The sequence below is a fragment of the Hoplias malabaricus genome, chromosome 11, assembly GCF_029633855.1.
Source record: "Hoplias malabaricus isolate fHopMal1 chromosome 11, fHopMal1.hap1, whole genome shotgun sequence".
Taxonomy (NCBI): Eukaryota; Metazoa; Chordata; class Actinopteri; order Characiformes; family Erythrinidae; genus Hoplias; species Hoplias malabaricus.
This window is the reverse complement of record NC_089810.1, coordinates 23,266,320-23,278,067: the sequence shown is the minus strand read 5'-3', so window position 1 is coordinate 23,278,067 and position 11,748 is coordinate 23,266,320. Positions and strand designations below refer to the sequence as shown.

Here is an 11,748-nt window from a genome sequence, read left to right as displayed (position 1 = left end):
TGGGCCCAGTTTACCAGAAACACCTTGGTGTTAAGAGCATCTTAACAGGGGGAGAGATTGCTGAGCATGACATTCATTGACAATGACACTTAGGGACTTGGACTTTGTTCTAGGATGCTTTTGGGAAACCCAGCCCCGACTTGAAAATTATCTTGCAAACTGGACCACAAAGAATATGCTACGCAGTACTTCCCATCAAAAGACAGTGTCCTTATTTTAATCATTCTCTTGATTCAATTTGATTTAGGAACTGGCTATCAAGGAATCTTAAACCAAATGGCACAGAGTGGTTTCAGGATATGCCTTTCAGGTTCTTAGGGACCTGTAAATCATTCCCAACACACAATTATGCAACACAAAACATATTTATTACAAACATCACAGTTCAGAAAAAGAACAATTCTTAATTCAGTCACACTTGTCTGATCTTTGGGAGCTCTTATGATTCAGCCTCCTCACATTTACCTTTTCAGAGAGTTCACATTTTGCTCTCTGCATCCAAGCAATAGATATGTGCATCCTCCTTAAATAATCAAGGTAAGCAAGACAAATGATCAAGTCTCTCAGGTCATTTGATGAAAACTACTGCAACCTGAACCTTGTATTACTGCAGGCCAAAGTTTCTCTGGAATTTTATGACTTTTGTTTTGGACACTAAATGGGATTTTCATTCTGTACAATGAAAATCTGTTTAATACCATTGGAAATCACAGCTTCTCAATTCATCAAGATTTCCATTCTACTGGTAATGCAAGGAAATCAACCCACAATCAATTCAAAGTACAGCAGAGGCAGAGAGAGGATGAAGAACATTAGATTCAATCTGTGCCTCAGAGTCAGGCATTTGCATCGTTGTTGAAAAGTAAAGTGGTTAGGAACTGCAGTCCTTCCTGCTGAGCCTTAAGGTTTAGTTAGACTAAAACGAGAAGAGTCACAGATACATTTAACACATCTGAATACAGAGCTATGCAGGCACCGTTGATCAGCGCCTGTGGGGAGTGTCCTAGGCTGACTGTGTATGCAATGCCTGTACAGTTAGACATGCATTTTATGGCGTGTTTCTGGTAATGATGCTTTGAAATTCTCAGAAACTCCAGTTTTCATTCAGCCCTCATCTTTTCTGGCAGGGACTGGCCATCTGGTAGGCATGTTCCTTCCTTTAAGAGATGGGGAAAAAAAAAAAAAAAAAAAAAACATTTTTCCTTCTCTCCTTACAGCAAAGGAAGGTTCCATCCATCCTTCCTCACAGCATTCTGATGTGTAGCCTCCAATCCTGAAACATCCTCGTGATTCTATCGGTCAGGTTGATTTCTTGGACAGAGGGAGCTGGATGGGATGGAAGCTAAGGGGAATGTCCATGCCCTGGTTTTCTGGACTTTTGTCAGGACACATGGGAAATGAGTCTGACTCGTGTCTGAATGTCCTGTCGACATAAGGGGCATGTCTCCAGCTGTAAGGCACACTCCATACAAATCCCACTACAGAAATGGCAGAGACAAAACATTGTTAAAATAGGTAGCAGAAAGTAGGTGAAACATGACTACAAAACTTCATGCTGAGCAAGTATGTAGTCATAAAAATTAAAGGGAAAATGCGTAAAGGGGTTATTTTTCAACTTGCCATAACCAGAAAAAAAGAGCTCCAATGTATTATCCAAAACATTTTCTTCTACACCCTTAATCCACAAACTATTTCTACATTTATATGTTCTGTACCTGTGAGCACAGGGTCTCAGCTCCGTGTCTGCCATCTGGTCACAGCAGAGGGTGCAGCAGTTATCTCTGATGCTAACCTGCTTCAAAAGGGCCAGGCGTCTATGTCTACGAGTTGGACAGAGAAAAGAAAGGGACTCTTATAAGTGGAGTAATACAAGACTTCTACATACGAGGTACACTCACACAGCAGCTGCATTTTGAGGGTGATTTTAGATTTCAAATTTCCCTTAGCTTCAAATAGCTAAACAAACCTGGGCAAGATGATCTTCTCATCTGATGCAAGTGAGGCAAACTCATTAAAGGTGCTGAACTTAACAGAAGGGGGGTGGCGGAAGGGCTTTGATCCAAAGTTGAACTCACACTGCTGATAGGACATGAAACTGGCAGCTGCAAAGAAGCCAGACCTGAAAGAACAGTGTCAATCAGAATGAGGGAACAACAAAACAAGCAAACATCCTGCATTAAGACTCACTGCCTTACAACAGAAGTTTGTGCTCAGACAACTGCACTCTGGAAAAGTGGAGAGGAAATAAGTCTTGTTCGCTTACGTGGCAGAGGAGAACACCTGCTTCTCAGGAGGAAGCTGGTGTCCATTCAGGTAGAAAATCATCTGCTTCTTGCTGAGATCCAGCAAGAATCCTATAGCATCACCTGTAGAGCAAAGCATATTAACTACACTTCCTTCCAAAAACTAAAAAGTGCTTCAAAGCAATACAAGAGTAAACTTCATGCATATGCAGCATAACACTGAAGCAAAAAATGAAATAAGCATTAAAAAAAAAAAAAAATTATATAAAATAATCTTAAAAATGTGATTTAGTATACATCTTTTACATTTTCCTGTCAAAGGCTAGAGTGTGCACATGCCCACATGCCGAGAAAAACAGGAGCAACCTTGAAAACACCCACAAGACAAATTTGAGGTGACATTTGTAACTTGTCATCTCCTACTGTGAATGTGAAAACAGTAACTAAACGTTAACCAACATTACACCAACCTTCTTTCCAGCAGGGATGAGAATGAGGCTTACTGCGAGCATTGTACCAAATCAGCTGCCTGCAGCCGTCATATGCACACGAGTATTCATCATCTCCAATCCCATAGCCCTCCTATCACAAATACACGGTAACAGCGTAACTATATAATATTTGGCTAAAACGCACTATGGCACACAAAACACAATTGCAGATTCTAAGCATAGACTGAAAAGAATTTAAAGGTATCAGTACTGACATAACTATCAAAACCTTAATTTATGAAAATCAGTTTAAATAGAGTTCATTATTTTCTAGATTACAAAAAGTATTTCTTTGCAGCTTATGACTGAAGCAGGGACGTACATGGTTGAGGAACTTGCTGTCCTTGGTGGCCCAACCAATCTGCATGACCCCAGAGGTGATGACTGTGACCTCATAGTACCAAACCCCTGAGTCTACGCAGAACGTACAGCGCACACTCTCAAAAGATGATGCATCACACCGTGCCTGTGGAACAAGTATGCACTAGTGAATATTTGTTCATTTTCAGTAGTACACTCAGATTGCTTATTCCTAATGCTCTGCACTCACCTCAAGTCCACTGGGGGAGATCTTGAGATATTCACTGACATCATTGCTGTTAAGCATGGCATTGATGTTGTGCAGGTTGACTTTCTCGTAAGTGAACTGGCGACCGTCTTTTAAAACTAGACATGAAGTTTAAATATGAGAACTGGTTACACATTACAAGTAAAACTGATGTTATAAATCTTTTCTGGGTGAGCTATACAGAAATGAGCAGAGTGGTAACTAAAATAGTAGGTGAATTTAAAAATTCTGCAGGAACTCACAGAGGTTGTCAAGGCTCCACTGTGCACAGAAGCCAACCTGGCGTTTAAGATAGTCGGTGTGATCTGCCCAGGACTCCAAGACAGCTAGCCGATCACTGATGCATGATTCAGACACAGTCAGCTTGTTCTCACCTACAAGAACGATAACCATAAATTAAGACCATACCTCATGACTTAAAATGAGGAGGGAATAAAATGCAAAATTTGGACACTCACTGGTCTGGGAGAACTTCTCCAGTGCAATGAGAGCAAAGAGCATTACAGTAGGGTGGGCCTCGGAACTCTGGAAATTAAAACAAATATATGTAAGACAAGCACAAATGAGTGAAACTGGAATCTGTTGAACAGTCTTATGACAGTATGTTTGATGATTATGCAAGCATCAGCACATGCTGAGAGTAGTCCCGTGTCAAAATAGTCTCTCACCAGGCTTTCCAGTAAATACTCCAGGGTTCCTGGGCTGAGGAGTGCAATGCTAGCTGGACCTGTGTGACACAGAGTAAAGACTCACTGACAGAAATTAGGTGAAACATTTAGCTACCAGGCAGAATCAGCTCATCATGACACAAATTACTTGACAGCAAGAAATGGGCAGAAATCCCTAGGTGCCCATTTTTTTGGGGTTTTTTTTTTGGGAGGTGGGGTTGTTTCTTTGAGACCTGTGCTCATGATCTGACAGATCTGGTGAGCACTCTAGAGGCTGCAGCATGCAGAACACACCCAGTGCAACTTGTATGGCTGCAGACTAAGCCTTTTCTCTGCAGTTAGGAAAGGCCAGATCCATATTTGCACCATTAAAGATATTTTTAAAAGATCTAGTATTTTATTATTTGCACATGCATAAGCATGAATTATATATAGATGTCTGTTTGGATGGAATCAAGTCAGTTTCTTCAAAACAAACACATATGCAGATGGTAATTTTGGACTTGTTTGAGATTTTTCTGCTTACCAGCAAGTTTCTCAGCTAGGCAGCCCAGCACAGCAGTGGTGTTGCGGTGCTTGGCGGGGATTAGGGCATCCTGACGAGCCACAGAGCCACTGAGGCTCAACAAGTCTGACAACTTTTGTAGAGCATCCTGGGCATCAAACATAAGGAAAGAGGAAAACATAAGAAAAAAAAAAACAAATTATATTGCAAGCATGGTTTCTTGTCAGCGTCATTTAGAATGAGATTTGCTTGAATAAACAGGCCACTGAAATATTTATATTTCAATATGTAAACCATATTTCTGATTAGTCCAAGGCAAAATAAATATAAATGCCATAAACGAAAGTAGCATTAACTCAATGAAGACAACAAAGGAGAAAAAAATGAATAGAACAGCTTGTAACACTTAAAGTGCTGTCTGTTTACAGGAATTCCCATCATTTAGTAAATAATGCTAATCAGGTTGCTGATTACACCACAAGCAAGAAAAGCCCACAGTCATTCTGGCGATATGAGGCATGCACAGTATTCAGCCTTGTTCTTTACTTGTTTTGTGGCATTAGAAACAATTTCTACGGTTTATTTATGCAATATTTATAAAAGGAATTCCTTTCAAATAAATTTTTGAACATTTGTACTTTTTGTTCTTGTAAAAGTGCAATTAATTGCCCAGGGGTGTGGCCAAGCTGGCCGCCAAGTGGAAAGACGGAATCCATTGCCATCCACCAAATCTTTCTCCAAATTTGAAACACCAGTGTGATTTTCTCATGCCAATAAGCATCACCTTTTTGTCTAAGTCAATATTAACAATATGGTTTTTGTAAGTTTGTTAATATGATGTAGGTTTTCATCTGAGCTATCAGATCACACCTAGAATGCAAACATGCCTCAAGTTCTCCAAGTCTTTATTTTGGTAAGCATGTAGGACGCATTTTATACTCACTTTGGTTGGCAGAGGGCACTCATCCAGCAGCAGGGTGATAACAGCCGGACCCAGTGGGTCATCCAGAGGAATTACTCGAATCAGAGATTGCACCACCTCTAGCCAGCCGTCATCTACAAAGACAATAAAATGTGCACAGTATTTATGAACGTCCCTGTTATGTAAGAAAAGAATGCTTGTGATCCATTACTATATACACTGTGCAACAATGACAAGCGTTGCAGTGCAAGAAGTGTCATCTTCAAAATAAATCAATCATTAAGCTGCTCCAAATGTGATAATTGGTAAATCACCATCAGAATACATTCAAATAGGCTACTCAAAGTAACTGATTCAGAGCTTAAAAGGCAAATTGTTCAGACACTCAATACAGCCCAATAAGAAATGTCCGAATGACAATAGTGGCCATTTTACAAAAAACTATTGTGAGCTGTTCAAGCTGTTCTACACATTCTTGCCGCCACAATCTGGTGACCAACCACCTGACGAGAGAGAGACAGAACACAGCTGTGAAGACCAGCTAAGTCTCAGCCAAATTCTGCTCTCCAGGAAGATCCATACACTAGCCAACTGGCCTTCTGAATAAGAAACCCCGCAATGACTAGGGGGGTTTAGGAATGATCAAGAGTCACGGCTAGACAAAAGAATGTTAATAATAAGAATTGCAGGAAACTTGCTACACTTCTGCAGAGTTTCTGCAAGCTTATCATCCATGTGATCAAAGAAAGAAGTGGTGCACTTATCTCCAACAAACTGCAAGCTGACCCAGAAAAACAAATGTTTTTCAGGCACATACCATACAAACTTTAGCTTGAAATTAAAACTAAGGGACTTAAGGGTGCAGTAAAACTGCAGATCAACAGAGAGGGAGGTCTAGCATCACCATGACAATGACAATATAGTCCAGGACCAATATAAAAGGCTGTGGCCTGTAGTGTCTGATATTCTGGCATTTTGACAGCTTCCGCTACTTGGGTGACATGCTAATTATTTAAGCAGGGACTGGCAATGGGAAGACAGCCTAAGCTGAACTCCAGTTCAGTCACGGAGATAACAAAAGTTTGTGAAGGCAGCTAAAAGCTATGGGGGGGGGTCTGTTTTGCGTTTTCTCTTACCTGTTTCTGCCATCTCGTGCAATGTTATCATGGAGTAAGGGGGCTCTTGATCACTATAACACAAAAAAGTAACAATATTAAAGCACAATTAATCAAATCAAGCCAACACTGAACAAATTAGCTTTTTTCAACCAAAACCTAGGATGACCATCCTCTGGCTTGCCTGCCTTCAAGTGCTTGGAACCATATATTAGTGTCCTATTTGAAAAATCTAGATTATGAAATCCTAATGGTATAATTGGCAAAAATATATATACATATAAAAAAATGGATAACTAAAAGAGAGCAGACACGTTCAGGTCACTGCAGCTTCTACTTCTCAGGTTGTTTTGTCTGCAGGATGTCCACATCCATCCCCCTAACTGTTCTTAGAATGGTAAATTTGTGCGGCGACAGCTGCACTCTCTCAGAGAAAAGCCCTCTGGGACAGCACTGATACATAGGCTCCAGGAGAAGTAATAAGCTACACAATGCAGCATTATTGTTTCCGTTATCCATGTCATAAATCTGAAGTCTGTATAGTACAGGCCCCATGTTAGTGAGGGGTCTAAACCAGAAAATGAACTTGAGCTGCATAGGCGCAGCAGGGACAGGAAAGGCTTATCTTCCAAAGTCTCTGGAGCCTGGTTACTCAGGCAGCCCAGTGAGTAATGATGAGAGGACATGAGGGCTGAGGTCACTGATTCACATCTATTAACTATCACCACATGCTGTTCTTCTCTTTTATCATTAACTCCACTTCCAGGATAGAACGGATCCTTCAGAGAGGAAAAGCACAGATGACAAAGTAAAGTTGGGTAAAATAGAGTTTCTGGGTCAAAGTGGGTGGCAGGTGTGAATTAAAACGATTAAGCATCTCTAAAATGTATACTGAAAATAACGAGGCAAAGGTGAGAGAAGAGAGAAAAAAAAAAAAAAAAAGCAGCAAACCCGATACCTGCCCTCCCAGGTTCTGAACCAGTGTACAGAATCAAACCTCTATCTTTTAGTGCGCATGCAGCGGGGGAATATTAATGTCGGCTGGTGGATATCCGTGTAGGTTGACCGTGTGGGAAGGTGAAAGAACGTACAGAAAAATAATGGTGGCTCAAACAATGCCACTGCATTAAAACAAACATGAGGAGCAGCTTATGTTGGCTCATTCTCTAGGCTTCAATAATATACTGAGTTTAAAAGCAAGGCTGTGAGAAAATAAAGTGAATAAACAAGTAATGCCTTTATCATTAAAGATCAGTAAGAGACGTTTTTTCTTAAGATAGACAAGTTTCCCCAAAATGGAAAACGGTGCCAAAATAATGAGGAACTACAGTCAATCAGACAAAAAAAAAAAAAAAGAAAAAAAAGTAATTCTATGAATGGACTTCTTTAAGGACACTTTACATTTCACAGAATTATAACCCACATTACATCTTCCCTTGCTGTAGTCATAAAAGCTGATGTTTACTCACTTGTCCACAAGAGTCCTGATGACGGCCAGTGTATCCAGCACCAGACCGTCCACGTTCTGCTTTTTCCGCCGTGGCTCATGTGGCCCCCGGCCTCTTCTTGGTGGTCTTACAGGGTCCCTGGGTCGGCTGCTCCTTGCCTCTGGGGGCTCAGTGGACGAGTTATCCACCCGTCTCAGCTGCCGACGAGGCGCTGCTCCCTCCTCCACATCACTGTCCTGTCGGCACACACAGCTGTTCCCCATGGCTCCACTGCCCACAAGGCTTGGCCAGAACTCTACAGTTCGCAGCTGTTCTACGGTAAGGCGTAGAACCCGCGCAAGGCTCCTGCTGGCACAGAATGCAATCCAGGTGGCTACTATCATATCATATCATTTGAAGGACTTAGGGAGGCGCCTCGGAACAGGCTGCATATGGATGTCAATCATTGTGCTACTGCAAACAGTCAGCAGCTGTGCGAAGCAAAGCCACGGTGATACTGCTGGAGTCAACATGCATCCTACACCAGGAAGAGCTTCACTCCTGCATGGATACAAACACTGATGATTATACAGCCAGATGTTAAACAGTTTGATTTAAAATAGTCTGCCACCAGAAAAAAAACTTGTTCAATGGCACAGTAAGACAGCTGTAACAACAGAGCATAAATATTCCTTTCATTATTATGGACACTGTACTTTCAGCTCTTGACATTAGACTTAAATAATAGCCTTTATGACAAGTATCATTAAATAAAGTATGATACAGTATGTAAACAATTAAAACATGTAACAAGAGACTGTACCATAAAATAATTATTCCAATTCATGTATAAACCTAGGCTGTATAAGTCAATGTTTTTGCAATGGCATCCAAAAAACAACACGTTTAAACGTAATCATCTTGTCAGTTTACAGCAGTTGAGCTCTGTTCATTCATAATGACATTATATGGAGGGCTTCAGTTCAGAGTGCCCATTTAATGACGCACAACACAGAACAGACTAAAACAAGATCATTTATATTGAAAAAGCACAGCAATAAAATATTGTATTTCATTCTTAAGTATAAAAGGGAAATCTATCACCCAAAAAAATAAGATTTCAGTATGTGCTTCATAAAACTACGTTAAATAAACAAAGAAAAATATGTATTCAAACACATTTAGGATATTAGGCCTTTTAAAATATGATAAGCTCTTTTGTATGTCAGCAGACATGTTTTAACCATTTGTTGAAATCATTATCTACAACATGGCTTTCTTGAACAAGAGCATAAAATGGTAACAGGAGATTTCAAGTCACCCTCTGGTCATCGATTAATCCTCTAAAAATGTACTGTTCATCAAAAATACATATTAAAGAACTTATTTCCATCAAACTTTACCATTATCCAAAATACTATCATACTTCAACACATGTCCAGAAAATCCAGCTCTATGAACACGTTATCAGTCATCACCTATATTTCTACTCCACGATCTGCCATAAGTTCAAAAGCCCCACCCATGAAGTTAATGGGATTGGTTCCTTACATTTATGACCTCAGAAACCCTAGCTATCTGACTTTGCTAGATTTTCACTGTCACTGACTGTTAAATTTTGCTCATGATACGATACATCTTCTAAAGTATAAAAATATTTCTAACTTGTTAACATGGTTAAAAACAATTTTCAGTGGAAGGGGCCTTTGACTAAGAATTACCCCATTTTCAACTACAAGTGCAAAGTTTGTGAACATCAAAAAACATAAAATATTCAGCTGAATTCTGAGGGAGTTAAAGCTCAATTAGACAAAATATCTTACAAAGCAGTTGCTTCCTTAGAAAAAGCTTAACTTGAGAAAAGTTATAGTAGTAACAACTAACAACATCCATTATGCTAAAAAAATGTTAAATGATTAAATATTTTAAAAGACAAAAGATTTATAGAAATAAACTCCCTGTCAGACTTGGGTTAAATAATTATTTCACGGTAAAAAAAAAAAAAGAATAAATAAAAAAATTATTTAGATGCCTGCCCAAAGCTCTCTGAGCAACATCACAAAATATCCACCGTAGTATTACAAGCGTTAGCTAATATTCATCCAGCCTTCTCCAATGAATTAATCTTAACAGCTCTTATTTACCGCCTGAAAACTGTTTCACTGAGGTTCGTTTATTAAGCAGCATGTTAACCTCCCTTTGGCTTGTTGTTGAACTTAGTCAGTCCAGTAAACACGGTTAAATATGTAAGTTTTAATTCGAGATAGCTGGCTGCTAGCTCTGAGCTCAGCACATGAAATGGGGAAAACTGATAAATATACACAGATTTAAAACAATTTACTGAACAGGAACGGCGAGAAAAGAGCATCAAATAAAGTAAAAGCTGAATAAGTTACCCACCGGTAACAGAAAGAGAAGAGATGTGCAGTTCTTACTCAAGAGTTCAGGCCCAACCCGAGCGCTACAGGAAGTGTCTCAGTGAAGCTAACGAGCTAATGTTAACAGTCTTCTGCGCGACTGCATTCACGAACAGACAGGCAGTCCGTAACAGACATTTGTTCAGCTTCTGACATAATATATCCCTCCTCTGTCTCACAAACGCACAGAACAAAAACGTTTTTTCAGGACACGAGGATATCCCAGGATTTCCAGATTTGGCCTCATGAACTGTGAGAGCTGCTAGTGAGCTAAAATCGCGAAAGATCAGTCAGAGCCGAGCTGTGAGCTCATCACATATTTATACAGAAACCTCCTCCACCTCCTCCTCCCCCAGCACAAACCCCTCCTAACAACAAACTATACCACTACCACCACAATAATGATCCCGGAGACAAGGACCCCGATCAGCCAATCTTTCCCCAAGGAAGTAGCTAGCTATATTTACCGATTTAACGATTATTATAACTTTTTAATTAATGATGATGATGATGATGATAATATGTATTACTTTATTAGTATTATTATTATCATTATTAGGGGCGTTTTATTTATTTATATTTATATTTATATTTATATTTATATTATATGATATACAACTCACATGAGATTAATCAAATTGCTTTGTATTTCTTGAATCAAAAAGTCTGTGCTCATAAGGGTGACAATATTTCCAAATGTTTAAAATCCCACACCAGTGAAAACTTTTTTAGTTGGTTAACTTGTCCGTGTGGTGTTGTTTATAAGCCATCAGTGCCATGACATAGCATTTCCACTTTAAAATAAATTTTCAAAAATAGGAAAATTGAGACATTTAAGTTTCTTACGTCACAAAGCTAAGGAATTGATCTGCAAACTGAATGAAGGCATTGAAGGTAATACATCTCATCCACTTAAGGCATTAAGAGGTGTTTTTTTTTTGGAAGCTCATTTTAAATATGTAATTTTAATGGACATTTTAATGGACATTACAAAAACAAATAAAGTCATGGGGATCCAGAGTTGTAATCTCTAAAACACAATGGCATTTTTTTAAAGATTCCAGAATCCTCAGTCTAAAAGGCTCTGCTTTGAAAAAAACACCTTAAGACAAAACTTATAATTTGTCTTAAATATTTAATAGTTAGGTACTTAAAAGACAAAAGGTTAGGTATTTAAAAACAAACTAATGAACAAAACGCTAAATTAGAAAAATAATTTTAAAATATTATATTATAAAATACATTTTTAAAATTCTCCTCACAGTTGCACATGATTAGTCAGGATTCTTCTAAAAAATGGGAGTTTCCCCACTCTTAATCACAACTTTGTGGTGACTTTCACATGTGCTCATAATTTCCCCATCTGTGGTTATTATTTTAAACTTTTTAGAA

General features: G+C 39.1%; 1 protein-coding gene across 2 annotated transcripts; it reads right to left on the bottom strand.

Moving 5' to 3' along the window:
- Nucleotides 1-330: 330 nt before the first annotated feature.
- rspry1 (ring finger and SPRY domain containing 1) lies at nt 331-10,656 on the bottom strand. 2 transcript variants are annotated; one of them, XM_066684201.1, is made up of 15 exons: nt 10,340-10,656; nt 7,982-8,500; nt 6,534-6,586; nt 5,419-5,531; nt 4,497-4,623; nt 3,971-4,029; nt 3,761-3,827; nt 3,545-3,676; nt 3,285-3,400; nt 3,057-3,200; nt 2,714-2,825; nt 2,264-2,366; nt 1,967-2,119; nt 1,716-1,820; nt 331-1,478 (listed from the first exon to the last, which is right to left on the bottom strand). In XM_066684201.1, exons 2-15 carry the CDS (start codon nt 8,341-8,343, stop codon nt 1,382-1,384), a joined length of 1,743 nt encoding a protein of 580 aa, XP_066540298.1. In that variant the 5' UTR covers nt 8,344-8,500; nt 10,340-10,656; the 3' UTR covers nt 331-1,381. The 2 variants fall into 2 exon arrangements, with proteins under 2 accessions (XP_066540298.1, XP_066540299.1); XM_066684202.1 differs by having other exon boundaries at nt 10,375-10,656.
- Nucleotides 10,657-11,748: the final 1,092 nt, after the last annotated feature.

Coding starts and splice junctions, on each gene's coding strand:
- rspry1 (XM_066684201.1), bottom strand. CDS start 8,343: ATGATAGTAGCCACCTGGATTGCATTCTGTGCCAGCAGGAGCCTTGCG. Junction 3,828..3,970: donor AGTATTTACTGGAAAGCCTG/GTGAGAGACTAT, acceptor TTTAATTTCCAG/AGTTCCGAGGCCCACCCTAC. Junction 3,677..3,760: donor GGAGAAGTTCTCCCAGACCA/GTGAGTGTCCAA, acceptor TCGTTCTTGTAG/GTGAGAACAAGCTGACTGTG.